This window comes from Talpa europaea (genome assembly GCF_964194135.1).
Source record: "Talpa europaea genome assembly, chromosome: 8".
Taxonomy (NCBI): Eukaryota; Metazoa; Chordata; class Mammalia; order Eulipotyphla; family Talpidae; genus Talpa; species Talpa europaea.
The window spans coordinates 50,002,617-50,019,525 of record NC_140075.1 but is presented as its reverse complement, the minus strand read 5'-3'; the positions used below and the strand labels follow the sequence as shown (position 1 = coordinate 50,019,525).

Genomic DNA, 16,909 nt, shown 5'->3' with positions numbered 1-16,909 from the left:
TGGGTTTATATTTTTTTAATTATTTTTTTAAGATTTATTTTTCTTTTATTTTTACAAGAACCGGGGTACAGGCCAGAAGTACGGGAAGGTAAGAGGATTCACCAGAGACAGAGTGGGGAACAGACCAGGCAAACAGACCAAAATACACTGCTGAGAGGAGCAGTGGGTGAGACAGGAGAGGTCTGCCATTGCCATGTGGGTTGCTCCGCCACCAGCGGGGATCAAACTGGCACTGCAGAGGCTGCGGGCAGCTTCAGAGCGCTGCACTCAACCACCTGCACCACCAGGGAGGCCCAGAGTGGGTTTATATTTAATCAAAATTATTCCTTTTATGGCTGCTATCTGTGTCTTGAGATAGTGACCCACTTATCATTTTTGTGCATGTGCTTCTTCTGGATGGCCTGTTTATATCAGAAGTAAGGAAAACTGCTCTGTAAGCATGTCCCTCTTGGGAGATAAATGGAACAGCCATAGCTCACGTATATCATTATTTAGGTCTTCTTCGGCAAAAAACGTTCTATGGTTTTTCATTCTTTAGACGTGATCAGAGGACATATTGTTATAGAGTTAATGTAACCTTCCCTATTTTCAGAAGAGGGTTAACAATATCCAAACTTTCAAACATATATTGCTTTACGCTGCACCAGAGACCAAGTATGGGGAAAAAAACCAAAGATCTGACATATGGTTCCCAGTCCCTAAGGACATTTACAAGTCCCTAATGTGCAGCAGGAAATTACAAGTATCCCAAGAAATCTGAGTTTAGGAGCGATTACCTCCAGTTAAAACTCGAGATGGGTAGGGGGAGTAGAAGCAGTTAAGTGATAACTTCATAAAGGATATGCAAAGATAGGAAAGGGCAGGGAATCTTAGAGGAAAATAAGGATAGAAAAATGTAAGCCTCACAGCATGTTTCAACTTCTTCAGAGCAGAGAGCACATGAAAAAAAGCTGTAGCTTTAGCTAAAGTAAAAATTCAAACAATAGGGCTTCCGTGGTGGTGCAAGGGATTAAGCACAGCACTGTGAAGCTATCTGCAGCCTCTGCAGATCCCCAGCTAGCCAGAGAGCTACCAACCTGTCTCAGCAGACCTCTCCTGTCTTGCCTGCTGTTCCCTCAGCCGCATATTTCAGTAGATCTGCCTGTTCTGCTCCCCACTCTGTCTCTGGTGAAACCTCTCACACACCGCCATGCTCCCACCCCCACACCTCTGGCCTTACCCCAGTTCCTATATGCATAAATAAATCAATCTTAAAATTCAGACAATAAGTGTAATAATTAATAATCAAATAGATTAAACCTGATATGCCAATAGTTTACCTCTGAAGTAAATCATTCAGTCTAGAAACAAGAAGTTTATGTACAAGGAAAATTTATAAATGGCAGTAAAAACACTGAAGTGATAGAATGTACCACATCACACACACACACACACACACACACACAAACACACCCATACAGAAAGAAGAAATTTTTGTTTGTTTCTTAATCATGTGGGGAAATTGTTAAACCACAGCTTCATCAGTTTTCAACTACCACAGATTCCTTTTAGGAATCAGTGTACTGCTACAAGGTGATTCCCTGGCATTTTATTCTAAAACCCACAAATGCAATGATAATGTGACCAGCTGCAGCTCCCTTCCTTAACTTCAGAATCTGAGTGTCCACACACTTGCAGTTCTGTATAACTTTACACAAAAGACTGGCAATTGGCCAAGAAGCTGTTACCACGGTGAACATTCCCCAAGGTTCAAGATCTGCTATTTAATTCCAATTCGGTCATGAAACGACATGTACTCTAGCACACAATGCCAATATAAAACAAATTAAATTCAAATTCTAGTTAAGAAAGGTATTCCTCCAAAATTCAATATATAAAAACATTACAGTATATCATTTAAAGAGCCCTATGAATATAATTCCACTCCATTAAGATACTAAAATTTCCTCAAAGAATTTGTTTCTTCATAATCTTACCAATAGCAAGAAAACCCATTGCAAGCTTACAACATACAAAGATTTAATTGTATTTCCAAGCTTCCCAATTAAGCATTTCATGCACATTGCTAACAAAAATCAAGAAGGCATGTTCTCAACAGCTGATACATTTATGACTATAAGATCAATAACTCAAGAATAACCTTAATTTCTTCTATCTAAAGAGATATACTTACAACCTTACAAAAACAGGAGTCTTTCAATTAGGTAGCTAGATCATTCTAGTATGAAAGTTTCTTGAGGGGGAGGGGGAAAAACTAATGAGAACACTTTAACAGCCTGGCTAATGCTTACTTTCTAAGAAGGAGGGTTTTATAACAGCAAGTAATAAATAAACTGAACACTAGCCCTTGTGTGAAACTCTTGGAAAGATTTTCATTTTTATTAAAATGTTCATCTGCCTCTAGCTTCCTTCTCTTCCAGACCTACATATCATTCTCACAAAGGATCACTGAAATAGTAGTGACAGGAATGAGTAAACCTTAAGATGTCTGATTCAAAAGCCACAATTTAATAATGTCAAAACTGTAACAATTTTAAGAATTGGAAAGCCACTAACCATTTTTTCCTCCTTGTGACGGATATCTTTCTTCAGTACAATTAACAACAAAGGAAGATATAGAAAGGTGAGCACATAACCTCAGCAGAGTGTGAATCAAAAGTGGTATTTGAACTGTAAACCCCTCTCCCGGTCCAGTACTGCCTTCAAGTACAACATTCAAAGGCTGTAGGGCAGGAAAAAGTATCTCCAAACGGATCCTTTCAGTGGCTTAGGGTTTTTTTTCCCCCTTCAATGTCAAAAATCTTCTGAATTGAGAGTAAACTGAATAAAACAAGTAAATAATTACTTATACTTTCCTAGTCAAGGAAAGAAAATTATTTTACATTGATGTTCAAAATATTTTCTGGGCATACCAAATGGATACAGACTATTAAACATTACTTGTAACCTAAGTAATGTAGTTCTAAGTAGTCACAAAAATAGATACCTATTATTGTCATTTATATGAAATAGGCATATCTTATATTACAAAAAGAAAACTAGGCCTCCAGTCTCCTGGTAAAGATGTGACACTTGAAGAAAAAAATAAAAAGGAAAGAAAGCAAGAGTGAAAGACAACACACAAAATGCTTGACATTTATTTGTAGAGAAGAGTGGAACTATGCTGGTAGAAGGGAAACTGCCAAAATTTTAAACAAAGAAGTTAAAATTTTTAAGATTATGTAACAAAATGTTAACTATATGGTAGAAACATGTTATAAAAAACGAGTTATTTTAAAATATTAAAACAAAACACTGGCTCCAGAAGCACAACAAAACACGCCATTCCTCAGAAGACCACTGATTCCACCCAGTTTTTGTACAAGGAGGAGAAAAAGTAGGAAGAGGAGTGTCCACAATGCACAAAGAAAACATGGGCCTAAAGATCATGAAAGTAAACAGTAAGCAGATCGCGAAGGCACGGCAGTACAATTCCCATGACAAGGTCGCTTGTCAGGTCTATCTCCAGGTCAAGTTCAGCATGTTTCAAGGCATCATGCCTCCCTGTTGCCATCCTCCAGTGCCTCCACCTCTGTGGCCAGCTTCCAGGAGTTGTCAGCCTATGTCTTCAGCTGGATTAAGTAGAGCACTATAAGCCTCAGACTCTACAGAAAATCCTGATTGGTATACAACACCAACTAAAGAACCAGATTTAACAACCAGCTCTTGGAACATGCAGAACAACCAACAAGATGCTCCTGAGTCTCATATTTGACCACAGAGCCACTGTGTTTATGAGACTGGGCTGTGACAACACACACCAATAAGCTGCTTTCTCCTTGGTGTTTGGTTCCCTAGCCTCCCACCCCCATCTCATGCTTAGTGTGGCTGGGAGTATGTTTGTTTTGTGCAAGTTTCTGATTATTATATTGAACATAAAACTTGAACCTACCCAGGGCCTCCCTGGTGAGGCAAGGGGTTAAGTCTCAACATTGTGAAGCTATCCGCCAACCAGGGAGGTAACCCACATGGCGCAGCAGACCTCTCCTGTCTCGCCCACTGTTCCCCTCAGCATTGAATTTTCAGTAGATCCGCCTGTTTTGCTCCCCACTCTGTCTCTGGTGAATCCCTCTCATCCCCCACACCTGTGGCCCGCATCCCAGGTCTTGTATGTATAAATAACCTTTTTTAAAAAAATACTTGAACCTACCCAGACTTCTCTCCCTTCCCATATATGAGACTGTGGGAGCAATGAGTGTCTGTTCTGCACACCCCAAAGAACGCTTGGTCTCTCCCCTTTTTCTAAGCCTTAGATTTCTGCTCATAATCTACTCATATTTGGGAACTGATCTCCTCATTTCAGTCTCTTGGGCAACATTTAGCCCAAGTCTGAACATTTTGATAGTAGTTGGATGGAAGGAACAGAGTAAAAGGAAATTCTCCCACAGCCCTAAGCATGAAAGACCACCTGGGTCCTAGGTTAGGGCTGCCTGGACAGCCCAAGATGAGGAAAGGACTTTATGGCCAGCTTAAGACATGGCTGCCAGGTTCTTGCCCTGGTCTCCTACTCCACCACCTGTGCTCCCTCCCCTGCTCTGGCTAGGAGAGGGAAGCAATTTTCCTACTTACTGCTGCCCTTTCTGTCCCCCTAGGCAATAACATTGTACAGTAAAGTGTGAAAGAGAACTATATAATAAAGTTTACTATTCTTCTAAATACCAACAACGCAACTGCTAAGGTTACAATCTTAGAAAATTAATTGGGCCTCAAAATTACTCCCAGCCTCCTGTCAAGAGATGGTAGTACCATCTCTCAGGGCTACCTGCATTTCTCCCAGGTCTTAGGTATATGATGAAGGGATAAAGAAGGTACTCTAAGGGCCTTTTTGTGGTAGAGACCAAAAAAGTCCTGGGTGAGGCCTCGGAGTACCTGAAGGCTAAATAGATTAGCCTCTCTCTATCCTTGTTCCCCAAGCTCCTTTCTGCCTTCTTCTGAATTGAGAAATGGGAGGTTTAACTACCCAGAGGAAATTAAGTATTTTGTATCCCATTATATTACAACAAATACTGTCAAATGCTTCTTAAAAAATTTAAAAAACATAATAAAAATAGATACTTTTCATTTCATTAAAGCTTATTGGAATGGACAAGGAAAAGGGGGTAGGAAAAGGGGGTAGGAAAGAAGAGGCCTAGAAGTTGAAAGGAACAATATAAAATAAAATCCGAATGAATAAGGACAGGCATTTCTTATGGTTCCAATTCCCTATGACCCATAACAGAACTAAAAGGAAGTAAAGGTAGAGGTAATTGACTTAGATTTGGGGGGGACAGGGGAAAGGGCCTCACAAGGGGAAAGCGAGAAGAAAATGAGAAAATATACACATAGTAAGGAATGTAATTTCCAGAAAATATGAACTTACCAGAATGTACTGTAGCTACTACAATCCATACAAACTGTGTGCTGAGCTTTATCCTGCTTTTCTGATTTCTTATGGTTGGTTAAGGGTATTTGTGCATCTTCATAATGTTTTTTTGCATGGCCATTCACATACCTTAACAAAAAAGAAAATTTATTTTAATCTATCTCTTTGGAAGTTAAAGTAGATGATAAAATTAGATGTTTAATCAAATAAGAATGAAAAAGAATTCTTACTTTATAAGAGCATTCAATCATTTAGTGATTTATTAAGCTGAATACTTAAAATATGCTTCTTTTTTTGCAATCAAATATGACCGTCAAGTTTTAATTATATATAAGCCTAGAAGCAGGCAAGAAAAGGCATTATCTATGCAAATCAGCTTCACTACCACTGATATTATCATGTTTTTGCTACAGTTTTCTTTCTTTCTTTCTTTAAGCTCTTCTCAGCCTGTTAACCCCCAACCCAAGCCATTAAACACAAGCTTTGTAAACTAAATTACTCAACCTTTTCCTACAGTACCATGGGTTCTGCCTGGGTTGCTGCTTAATGTAAAACATGAGAGTAGATATGGAAAAACAGGATCCTCTATCTCTTCCTCACAATATAGCCATAGCTTTAGATTTTTATTTGATTTTTTATTTGACAAGCCCCACTCATAAGAAACACATTTGTTTAGAAGTGATCCAAGCAAAATAGAAATCATCTTCAGCATATATAAATTGTTATTTCTCTATATGAATAAAGACAATCAAAGGCTGACTGTATATTCACAAATACTTTGTAACACGTTCCAACTCAGATTTAGTAAATCATTGTATTAGGGAGAGGAAAATGAAACTGAAATAAGGGTTCATATGTACATGTATGCACCCAAAATCAACTATACCTTCACAATGTTGTAACTGACCACTACTGTGAAGGCCCTTATAGAAGAGCTCCTAGAAAGCAGTCAACTGGTAGAAGGCAACACTGAATTGAAAACCAAGAGTATTCAAAGCAAATGTTGGTTACATGGTACCAACTAAACATGCTCAGAGAGTATACATGGTTTTCGTCTGTACCAGTGGCAACACTTACCTTGGCAAAGTAGGAAAGTTGTGGTAAGTAGGGAGGATCAACATCAAGCCCAGTCTCCACATCCTAGGGAATTTGGAAGCACTTGAGGCACTACTAACCTCAACTCAGAATCTGATCGTGTATCCCCTCCCCCATTTTTTCAGCGTAGTAAACATAGCAAGATTTGCATGTACATGGTCCACAAAAGGGAGTGAAATAAATTTTAAATTAAAATAATTAGAATATAAGCTCAAAAGTAGATTGCCCAGGTTCAAAAGTCGACTTTGTCACTAGACATGTGAGCTTTGGTGAGTTAAGTTCTCTATTCTTGTTTTCTTATCTGTAAAATGGAGATAATAGTACTACACCTTATGGGTTGTTGGGTGATTGAATTAAATAAATAATCCATGGTTCAGGTTGCATGAATAAATGAATGCATGCTAGCAATTATTTTTCATTATATGTTTAACAACCATTTATTCAGATTCCAAACATCATAATTCCTTAGAAAGTTGTCATATTAAGCACATACTTCAAGATAACACATTGCATAGGTGAAGAAACAACTAATATTCCATTGATAAGGTAATTTCAAGACATTACATAGATTCAATATCTAGTTCAATTTCCACATTTACATACACATAATGTGCCTTGGAAAGCAACAGTATGCTTATAATGAGTTCAGGATTAAAGAAAAAGCAATACTGTCTCTGGTCAATCCTCTTACCCCCACACCTCTGGCCTGTACCCCAGGCCATACATAAATAAATAAACCCCATGCATAAATAAATCTTTTAAAACAGTTCATTTAGTTACCACACTATAGTCTCCAAACACACTGGATATTTAAGTAGTTACTGTAAATGCCAGTGATAAAGTAAGAAACATACTATAGCTGACGTTAAGATTAGCAATGTTTTGGCTAATGATTTCAATACATAAGTCAGAAGCTAACAGTTATATATAAAACTGTATAATACAGTTATAGGTAACATGTAAATAGGTATTTCTCTCATCTAGTTTTAGATTTTAACTAACAATTTGACCTAAAAAGAAAAAGTGTTAATATGTATGTCACAGATTTCTAACAATAATCACAAACTTTAAAAAAAAATTTAAATGGGATAGTGTCATGAAGACCAATAGAATATTTAACTAGAAGATGACACTGACTGATAAATTATGTTTCCTGGTTGAAAGAAAAGACTTCTCAGCAGGTAAGTGATCTAAAATTACTGAAAAATCAGAATACTTGGCTATCAATACCCAGGATTACAAAATAAAGAAAAATTAACCAATCAGTTACATAAAATGAAAATCTAAATGCAGGCTACTCTCATTATCTATTTAATCTGTTTAATCATATTCCTCTGAAACTATATCAAATTTCTAAATTTAGTATTGCTTACCATAGAAAATAGATTGCCGGCAGCATCTAGAAATTTTTCAATTTATTTTTCCAAAAACTAAAGAATTGTTTGTTGCTCAGTATTAAGAACATTATTCTCTCTAATTTTTGAGAGTTTGTCAGGTCTTTTTGTTAGCCTATGACCTTTAAGACTTAGGTTGTAGAGCACTATGAGACAAATGGAGAAAAGAACTATACAAATTTTATTGCATTATAATTCTCACCTCTCAAACTCTAGGAGAGGAATCTGTCTCTTCAAATGCCGAATTTAAGTGCTTCTACTTTTCTTCTTTTAAAAAAAATTGTTATCTGTACAAAGTATTTTCAGGTTCCCCAAATCCTAGAGATTTCAAAACCACAACAGCCACAATTAAGATAAGCAGTTAACATTTTCCAAAGGTACTCAAGTGTACATGGAAAAAATACTCAATTCTAGGACTCAAAATGTGAAAAATCAAAAATTAACAAACAAAGATGCTCTCTTCATGCAATTGGTTTAAAAACAACAATGGGGAAGTAGTTCTAATAAATACAATGTAGATTTCAGCATGTGTGAATCAGTATGATTTCCTAGCTCTTTGCTGCTAAGCTATTAACGTCTGAAGTAAATTCAACATGGATTTTCTGTTAAAAGAGCAATAGAAATAAATGTGCTATTATTACCTTAGTTAAAAAAAAAAACAACCTGGCCTCCCCTGGTGGCTCAGCGGTTGAGGGCTGGGCTGTGAAGCTGCCCCACAGCCTCTACAGCACCGGTTAGATCCACATGGCGCACAGACCTCTCCTGCCGCCCGCTACAGCCGGCTACTCCCCTCTACTCCCCTCAGCAGTGTTTCGTCGGTCTGCCTATTTTGTTCCCGCTCTGTCTCTGGTGAATCCTCTCACCCTCCTGCACTTCTGACTGTACTCAGTGCTAGTATAAATAAATAAATAAATCTTAAAAAAAAAAAAAAAAAACCCAACCCACCAAGGTTGATATTTGAGTTTGTGTTAGAAGAGTTACTATTTAAGTAACATCATTTTGGTGTGTTTTTTTTTTTTAACTTTTTTTTACATCATTCTTCATTTTTATACAATGTATGTTTTATCATCTCAAGTATAGTCCCCGTGGAATTCCCACCACCAGTTTACCCATGTACCATCACCATAGTCCCTTGTGCTCTTCCCATCCCTGTTTTGATCAACTCCCTTCTTCCCCTCTGCAGAATGTCTCTGGTTTATAGTTTGAATCCAAGAACTGGGAGGAAACAGATTTGAGTTGGGATGGTGGTGGAGGTGGGAGGTGGGGTAGTCAAGTCCCTTGAAAGCAAAAAATGTCTTAATGGGACAAGGAAACATTTGATACTACTTAGACAGCAATTAATAAAGAACTCCACAATGGGCCTACTTTCAAGGGAATTTCTTTACCAGTCCATATTTTAGTAACTTTGTCTTGTTTTCAGAAGAATGATGTGTTATCTGGGATTTGAGTCATGCCAGTAAAGGTATGGATAGCATAGGTAACACGTATAACAAGAATGGCCATGTATTGATAACTGTTGAAGCTGGGTGATATAAATATGTAGTTCAATTATGTTCTCTAATTTTGTGTATACTTAAATTTAAACCTTATGAAGGATTAAAAAAATCCATAAAGAATACTTTCATTTTAAGATTACAAATTTCCTTTATTTCATCTTTTCAATCAAATATTACTTGTCAATCATTAAAAGTCTGAATGTCAACACAAAGAATTTTGACCCCTATATTTTTCTCAATTTTACCACTGAATAAAGGCTTTCTGAGAGGGAAATTCTACAAAGACTGGGACTATACAGTATGGTAAGCAATGGTGCTAAATAAATCCAAACCAATAAAACTGTAACATAAAGCTTAAAAGCAAATTGAAAAAAGTAAGTAGGGTAATGATGTAATAAATATATTACCTACCTTCCACAGTGGACACTTGAACAAGTCAAACAGACCCAGGGGCTTTTGTTGGACCGGCACACTAATAAAAAGAAAAATAGACAGTATACCAATTGTATCATGTTATTTCCTATTTTCTCCCTTAATCTGTAATCTATATGCTATGATTAAGTTATAAATGCCATGGCTGCTTAGGTGTGCTGAAATCACAAATCACTACTTTGTGAGTGCATTTACACAAAATTGCTCCCTAACTGAAGTTATATTGAAAACAATTTAAATGCATGTCCACAACAGAGGCTCATTTTAATTGTGGAGTTAACTCAAATAGTTTAACCACAAGTTAAACACACATACATTTTTCTCCTCTATAACCTTACTTTTTACCATAGTCTCTGAGTCTATTTTATCATTAAAAATTTTTAAGTTTAATTTTTTAATCACATGTGTTTGCCATGCAGATCACATATTACAAATATGACAACTGTTTCAGTTTATTTAATGAGAGGCATAACCTAAGGAAACAATAAGACACCAAGCCCACTTTTTCCCAAATTAATTTATTAGTTGTATAAAACATAATTAGTTGTATGACAAATGCATACAATTTTTGTTGAGGGTGTAAGCAGGACATTAGTTATTTTATATTAAGTATTATAGGGGCAGGAAGGCCAGGACGGTCCGGAAAAATTTTTAAATATTGATTATAATTTTGCTTGCTACCCACTCATTTGAATAAAAAAAAAAGGCCCATTAAACACAACAATGATTTCTAAAAGGGAAGTGATTAAAAGTAGTCAACTCGAAAGCTTTCAAAACACTTAAATTTTGCTCAGACATATCTGCATTAGGGTAGAGCTATAAGGACAAAGAACATGTGTTTTGAGAAAAGTAGCTTTACAGGTACTCCCTAATACACCCCCTGAAGAACTACTAGTCAGCTTCCGAGTAGCATGGGATGGACACCAAAGAACCAACATACACTCAGAATGGTAATAAATCGGCTCCCTGGCACATAGTAGGTGCTCAATAAGCCTTTATTAAAGGAAAGTTTAATTTTCTTAGTATACAGTACAAAGTTCTTCCAAGATCTGGTCCTTGCTCTAATATTCAAAGGAACTTACTCTTAAGAAAAATTCACCGAAAACTGGAAATAAGTTGAATCAAGAACTGTAAATCCTTCCTATGTATCATGAAACCCTGCTTATTAAGTCCTTCCATAATATTCGATTATACTGCCATTGTTTCACCGGCTGCTCACTACTTATTAGGAACCAAATTCATGAATTTGTAAGTTTTTATTTGGTAGAGATAATTTCTATTCAGCAAACACAGGTTATAATTTTTACTATCCTATATGATATTGACCAATTTCATATCTAGTCTAGCAATTTATTTCAATGTTCTTTCTTCAGTGTCTACCTATACTCAATTAATTTCTCAAATGCTCTTGGAATCAGCTTCACTATCCTGCTGGTTCCCTCATTAAAGAGCTGAAAAATTATTTGACATATGTTCATTCTATATTTGTATCAGAGCGGAGGTGACAGAAGAATTGGAGATCAATGATATGCTGCCCAGCACAGGTGTCCAACTACTTTTGAATGTGAAAGCTCTGAATGGTAAAAAATCCCTTCCCAGTTAGCCAATGGCCCTACCTTTCCTTGATGCATTCACATATTGACATTAACTGCCAAGGTCATCCTGAAGGCATTTGAGTTTTTTACTGTAAGACAGAAAGGACAGGACAGGAAAGAATACCTGCTAGCCTGTTACCAGCAATTATTTTAGGTAGGTACATAAGGGGAGAATGTTGACTGTATTTGTACACCCCTGTAGTGTTTGAGTTATCACAAGAATATGATGTTTTGGGGCCTCACTAGTGGCACAAAGGGTTAAGTCACAGCACTATGAAGCTATTCCAAACCACCACAGCATGGCACGAGTTTGATCCCCAGCCAGCCAGGGAGCTACCCACATGGCACAGAAGACCTCTTCTTTCTTGCCCGCTGCTCCCCTCAGCAGTGTATTTCAATAGATCCGCCTGTTCTGCTCCCCACTCTGTCTCTGATGAATCCCGCACCTCTAGCCTGCATCCCAGTTCTTGTATGCATAAATAAATAAAATAAATCTTTAAAAAAAAATTCAGTAAGGTGAGGATTCAATGACTAGGATTCTAGTCCCAGCACTACCATCCACTATTAAAATTGAGAAAATTACTAATATTCTGGGTCTATTTCTCATTGCAAAATGAAGACAAAGTGATCAGCATGTCCTTTTTAATTATAAAATTACTGAAAGAACATGAAAGGACCAAAAAAAAAAAAAAAAATGAAGCAATCATGTCATCCTCTACAGACAAATTCTTCCAATTCCACTCTCTCTTAATTTTCTTAAAGACTTAAGAAAAAGATTAATTGCTAATATAATTTTCTAAACAAATTGTTTTCAGCTTTTTTAGGGTGGGCTACTTCCCACCACCTCTGAGGGGCAAATATATTCATACCACTTCACCCATCAGCAACGGCAACTTACTGCAACAGCATGGAGCAAAGTGTGTGGAATCACTGTTCAAAAGTATTATAGGCAAACATGCTGCCACAACAGTAAAACTCAGAACATACCTGACATCACACACATAATTTTTAAAGTGTCACACTCTCAAAAATAGTTGCGACCCATAAGAAAACACTCAATATTTCTTAAAAGCAAGTTCATTTTTGTCTAGTTAGTACATACCTAGTAAATACTATGTGCCTAACACTATTGAAACCACTTTATGAATATCACCTATTTAACCAATCCAATGAAATACATACTATTATTTGACCTGCTTTGTTGATAAGGAAATTTAGGCACAAAGAAGCTATGTAACTTGTTTTTTTAACAATTTTTTTTTTTCATTTTCTAGAGGCATGTCTTATTTATTTATTTATTATTTGTTTGTTTGTTTGGTTTATACATGCACTGGGTACAGTCAGAAGCGCGGGAGGGTGAGAGAATTCACCAGAGCCAGAGCAGGGAGCAGAGCAGGCAGAAGGACCGAAGTACACTGCTGAGGGGAGCAGCGGGCGGCAGGAGAGGTCTGCACACCATGTGGGACCCTCCTCTGGTGGCCGGGGAGCAGCCGGGGATCGAACCGGCGCCGCAGAGGCCGCAGGTAGCTTCGCAACCCAGCGCTCAACCGCTGCGCCACCAGGGAGGCCCGCTATGTAACTTGTTAATAACAGTAAGCAACAGAACTAGAAACTCAAACTCAGACAGCATTTAAAAGCATGGACTGTTGCAAAACAGGAGGTACAGAGAATGTCATTTTTTGTTGTAAAAAGATTCCATACAGTATGTTTCTGCATATATATTATATACCTGTACATTTATTTTTTTAAGTTTGGAAGAGTATACAGTAACTGCTAACAGTTACATAAAAGGAATGGGGTGGGGGACTGAAACCATATGGACCTACTTTCAGTTTCAACTATTATGCAAATTTTTTCAGAGAGCATTACTTCTTTTATAATAAAAATAAAATTTAAGTGCTTTAAACTTAAAAATACTAGTATTATACAGTTGCATTAATAAAATGGACTTAATCGGGCCTCCCTGGTGGTACAAAGGATTAAGGCAACCTATGTAGCTATCCACAGTAGTCAGGAAGCCTGTCCCACATGGAGCAGCAGACCTCTCCTGACTCTCCCACTGCTCCCCTCAGCAGTGTATTTCAGTCGACCCACCGGTTCTGTTCCCCACTCTGACTCTGGTGAGTCATCTCACCCCCACACCTCTGGCCTGTGCCCCAGTTCTTGTATGCATAAATAAATAAATCTTTAAAAAAAATAAAATGGACTAACTCAAAATTATTAAATGTGAATGGTATGACAGACCAAAATCTAAAACTCTAGATTTATAATATGATCAATGAAAACAATTTTGCAGCTGCTATTCAAAACGCATGCACGCCATTAAAGTATCAATAGTAAAAGTGTCATTCCTCTTGAAATGGAAGGATAGGGCTGCCCTATAATAAAAATGCTATGTACATATATAGTTCAATACATATAAGTAGAAATATATTCCAGTACATATAAGTAGAGATATTTCAGGACTAACCCAACTTGCCTTCCGATATATTTTTAGATGTTTAAGAGCAAGGCATATAATATTCTGTATATCATAAATGTTCATCATACCATATGCTCACAAGCCTATTCTACGTTAAAAACTCTGAAGTCGCCTACCTTCAACTTGAATTCTTTGAAATTACCAGGGGAAGGCGTCACATAAGAATAGGAACTAAGCCTTAACGCACTCCAGAAAAGAAGAAATCTGCCAATGATAACAAAGCAACTTGAGAGCAGCCAAAATCACAGTCCATTGCCCGTTCCTCCACCCCAATGCTATGCCTTCCGGGAGCAGGCACTGGGCTCTAAGGGAAAAGGGAAACAGAAGAGTTCTCTTAAAAAGTAGCAAAAGATGCCAGGACCAAAGAAGTACCCCCAAGATAGAATTTGGGAGACTAAACACAGATCCAAATATCCAAATACTGAGGAGGAAGAGGAGGAGGAGGAGGCCAAGCACAAGCACAAATAATTGCTAGCATGCATTCACAAGCTCACAGGTGACAACCCAGGTCAAGATCACAGAACAGAGGATTTGGGGTTAAGGCAGGGAAGACAATTATGAAGCAGTTTATCTTTGATTGCACTTCCACTCTCTCCCATGAGAATATTTCCCACCTTTCTCCCCTGGCAGTTCTTTGCTGCCTCAGACACATTTTTGTTCAAGGCTAGCAATCAATTAATCTTTCCTGAACTATTACATAAGTAAATTGTTTTCTGGTCAAGTCACAGTTCAGTATTTCTCATTGCCACAGTCTCCTTTCTGTTTAATGGTAGTGTGGATAACCACAAATTTTTTGACACTCCTCCCACTGAGAGGTGGGTCTATGACACCATGGGGCTGAAGATATCTGGAGACAGAGACTGAGACCAAGGAACACAGATATCAGATATGTGAGTTAAGAAACCATTTTGGAAGAGGATGTCCCAGCCCCAGGACTCCAGCTGACAAAACGCTGTACAAGTTAATTTTTAATTCCCTACCCCACAAATCATAAGCAAAATAAAATGGTAATTTTCCATCACTAAAATATAGGATGGTTTGTTCTTATGAAGCCAAACAACTCACCAGAATGTCAGACACTGATGGTTAGCCCAACTGAGGATGGAAATCTTCAAGAGGTTCTACCCAGTAGGAATCAAAACTATCTAAAGTCTTTACCATCCCCTCTGTAATAAAGGTGGTAAGAAAGTGAAGACATGACAATCTATCCTCAACCAACCTGCCAGCATCCTTGGGACTGGCTCTTTCTAGATCCCATTAATATTTTAATAACTCAAATCCAGCTGTGCTATTTCTACCATAAGACAATCTAATTCTTTTTTCTCTTTCTCCCCCCACCCCATTTTACTAAGTTTAAGGTGTAGGACACAGTTTAGTTAACATCTATCATCTCATACATCTCAAAAGAAAGAAAAAGAAAACAATGTTTTCTCTTGTTGGAACTCTTTGGACCTACTATCTTGACAACTGTCAATACATCATACAGCAGTGTTAACTACAGTACTAATTCTTTCTTGAACATAAATGTGATTCTTAATGGTGCCCTATGATGTAAAAACAACTTTCAAAATCTCAAAAGCACTATTCCCATAGCAATCCCAAATTCTGGGCCAAGATCCTTAACAAAGTTTTTTCTTCATTAAATGCCACAAAGCTTTAATCTTCATCCCTTTTGCCCCTGGGTTATGTTCTTTAATAAGCATTCTGGGAAATCTCAAGATTTTACCAATGGTTGGATCTGAAAAACCAACTCTAAATAATTAGGATGTGAGACCATTCTACTCAATCTGTTTCCAGTTCTCTCTATGCTTAAGAGTTCTGACATACTCCTCAGTCAGCCTGACTTGATCCCTATCACACCTAGAAATGCCTGATCCCAAGCCCTTGTAGCTGGATTCAAGAGCCCACATCCTAATCAGAATATGAAGATTTCTGAGGAAGTACTCACACTTTTCTCTTACAAGTTGTTCAATGACCACCCAAGAGGAGAAGATAGGGGAGAGGCACAGCAAAAGAACTCTGCTCAACATCATTTTGGTTGAATTAGGCATAGGTCTGACACCTGCCCTAGACCCCTAGCCCTGCCAAAGAACGCCTTCCTTCTTTAAACGAAAAATATACCAGGGCCTCCCCTGGTGGTGCAGGCGGTTGAGCGCCGCGCTGTGAGACTGTCCACAGCCTCTGCAGCGCCAGTTTGATCCTGGCCGGCCAGCAAGGGTCCCACATGTCACTGCAGACCTCTCCTGTCATGCCCACTGCTCCCCTCAGCAGTGAATTTTGTCAGTCTGCCTGTTCTGTTCCCCACTCTGTCTCTAGTGAATCCTCTCAGTCTCCCGCATATCTGGCCTGTACCCTGGCTCTTGTATAAATAAATAAATCTTAAAAATATATATATATATACCAAAGGGACTGGGTTACCCTCATAGAAACTGAATCTACTCTGTAGACTCAAAATAAACATGGTAAAGGTCATGTGATATAATAAAGCAAACATAGGTTTCAGAACCAAGAGTCTTATATTTATATTCTAGCTTTATCATTCTTTCATTCTATGACCTTAGCAGCAGACTGCTTGCTCACCTGTACAACTGAACAAATATAACCTACTTCACATGATCATGGTAAGGATTTCAAGAGAAAAATCATATAAAATGCATTAACTAAGGGCCAAACAGATAGAAAACATACAGTGAATGTCAGTTACTTTCCCTTAAACATAAGTTAAGAAGAATAACGTGGGTTATTATTATATAGAATATGGTTAACAGATGTGCACATATACCATAACTAGTAATTTTCAGTATCCTTCTTCTTAGCATACACTCATTAAAAGGAATTGCAGCTGACAATTTCTTTTCACAGAAAAATTCCAAATACCTACAGTCACATTAAAGTCAGCAAAAATCCCTCTGAAACTCTTCCTATATTTGACCTAAAATTATGTTCAAAATATCGAAAGAATGAGATAAAAACACTCAATTGTAGTAAACTTATTTCAAAATTGATATAAACAG

The 16,909-nt window shown here is 37.6% G+C and overlaps 1 protein-coding gene across 3 annotated transcripts in view; it reads right to left on the bottom strand.

Moving 5' to 3' along the window:
• USP3 (ubiquitin specific peptidase 3) overlaps nucleotides 1-16,909 on the bottom strand; it is a gene marked incomplete at both ends in the record, with an annotated part of 89,943 nt that overhangs the window by 52,628 nt on the left and 20,406 nt on the right. For 2 of the 3 annotated variants that reach the window (XM_084239483.1, XM_084239484.1), the window contains 2 exons: nucleotides 5,399-5,530; nucleotides 9,798-9,858. In XM_084239483.1, the coding sequence (XP_084095609.1) occupies nucleotides 5,399-5,530; nucleotides 9,798-9,858 (193 nt within the window). The remainder of the gene's footprint in view (nucleotides 1-5,398; nucleotides 5,531-9,797; nucleotides 9,859-16,909) is intronic. The other variant, XM_084239485.1, reaches the window with a different exon arrangement.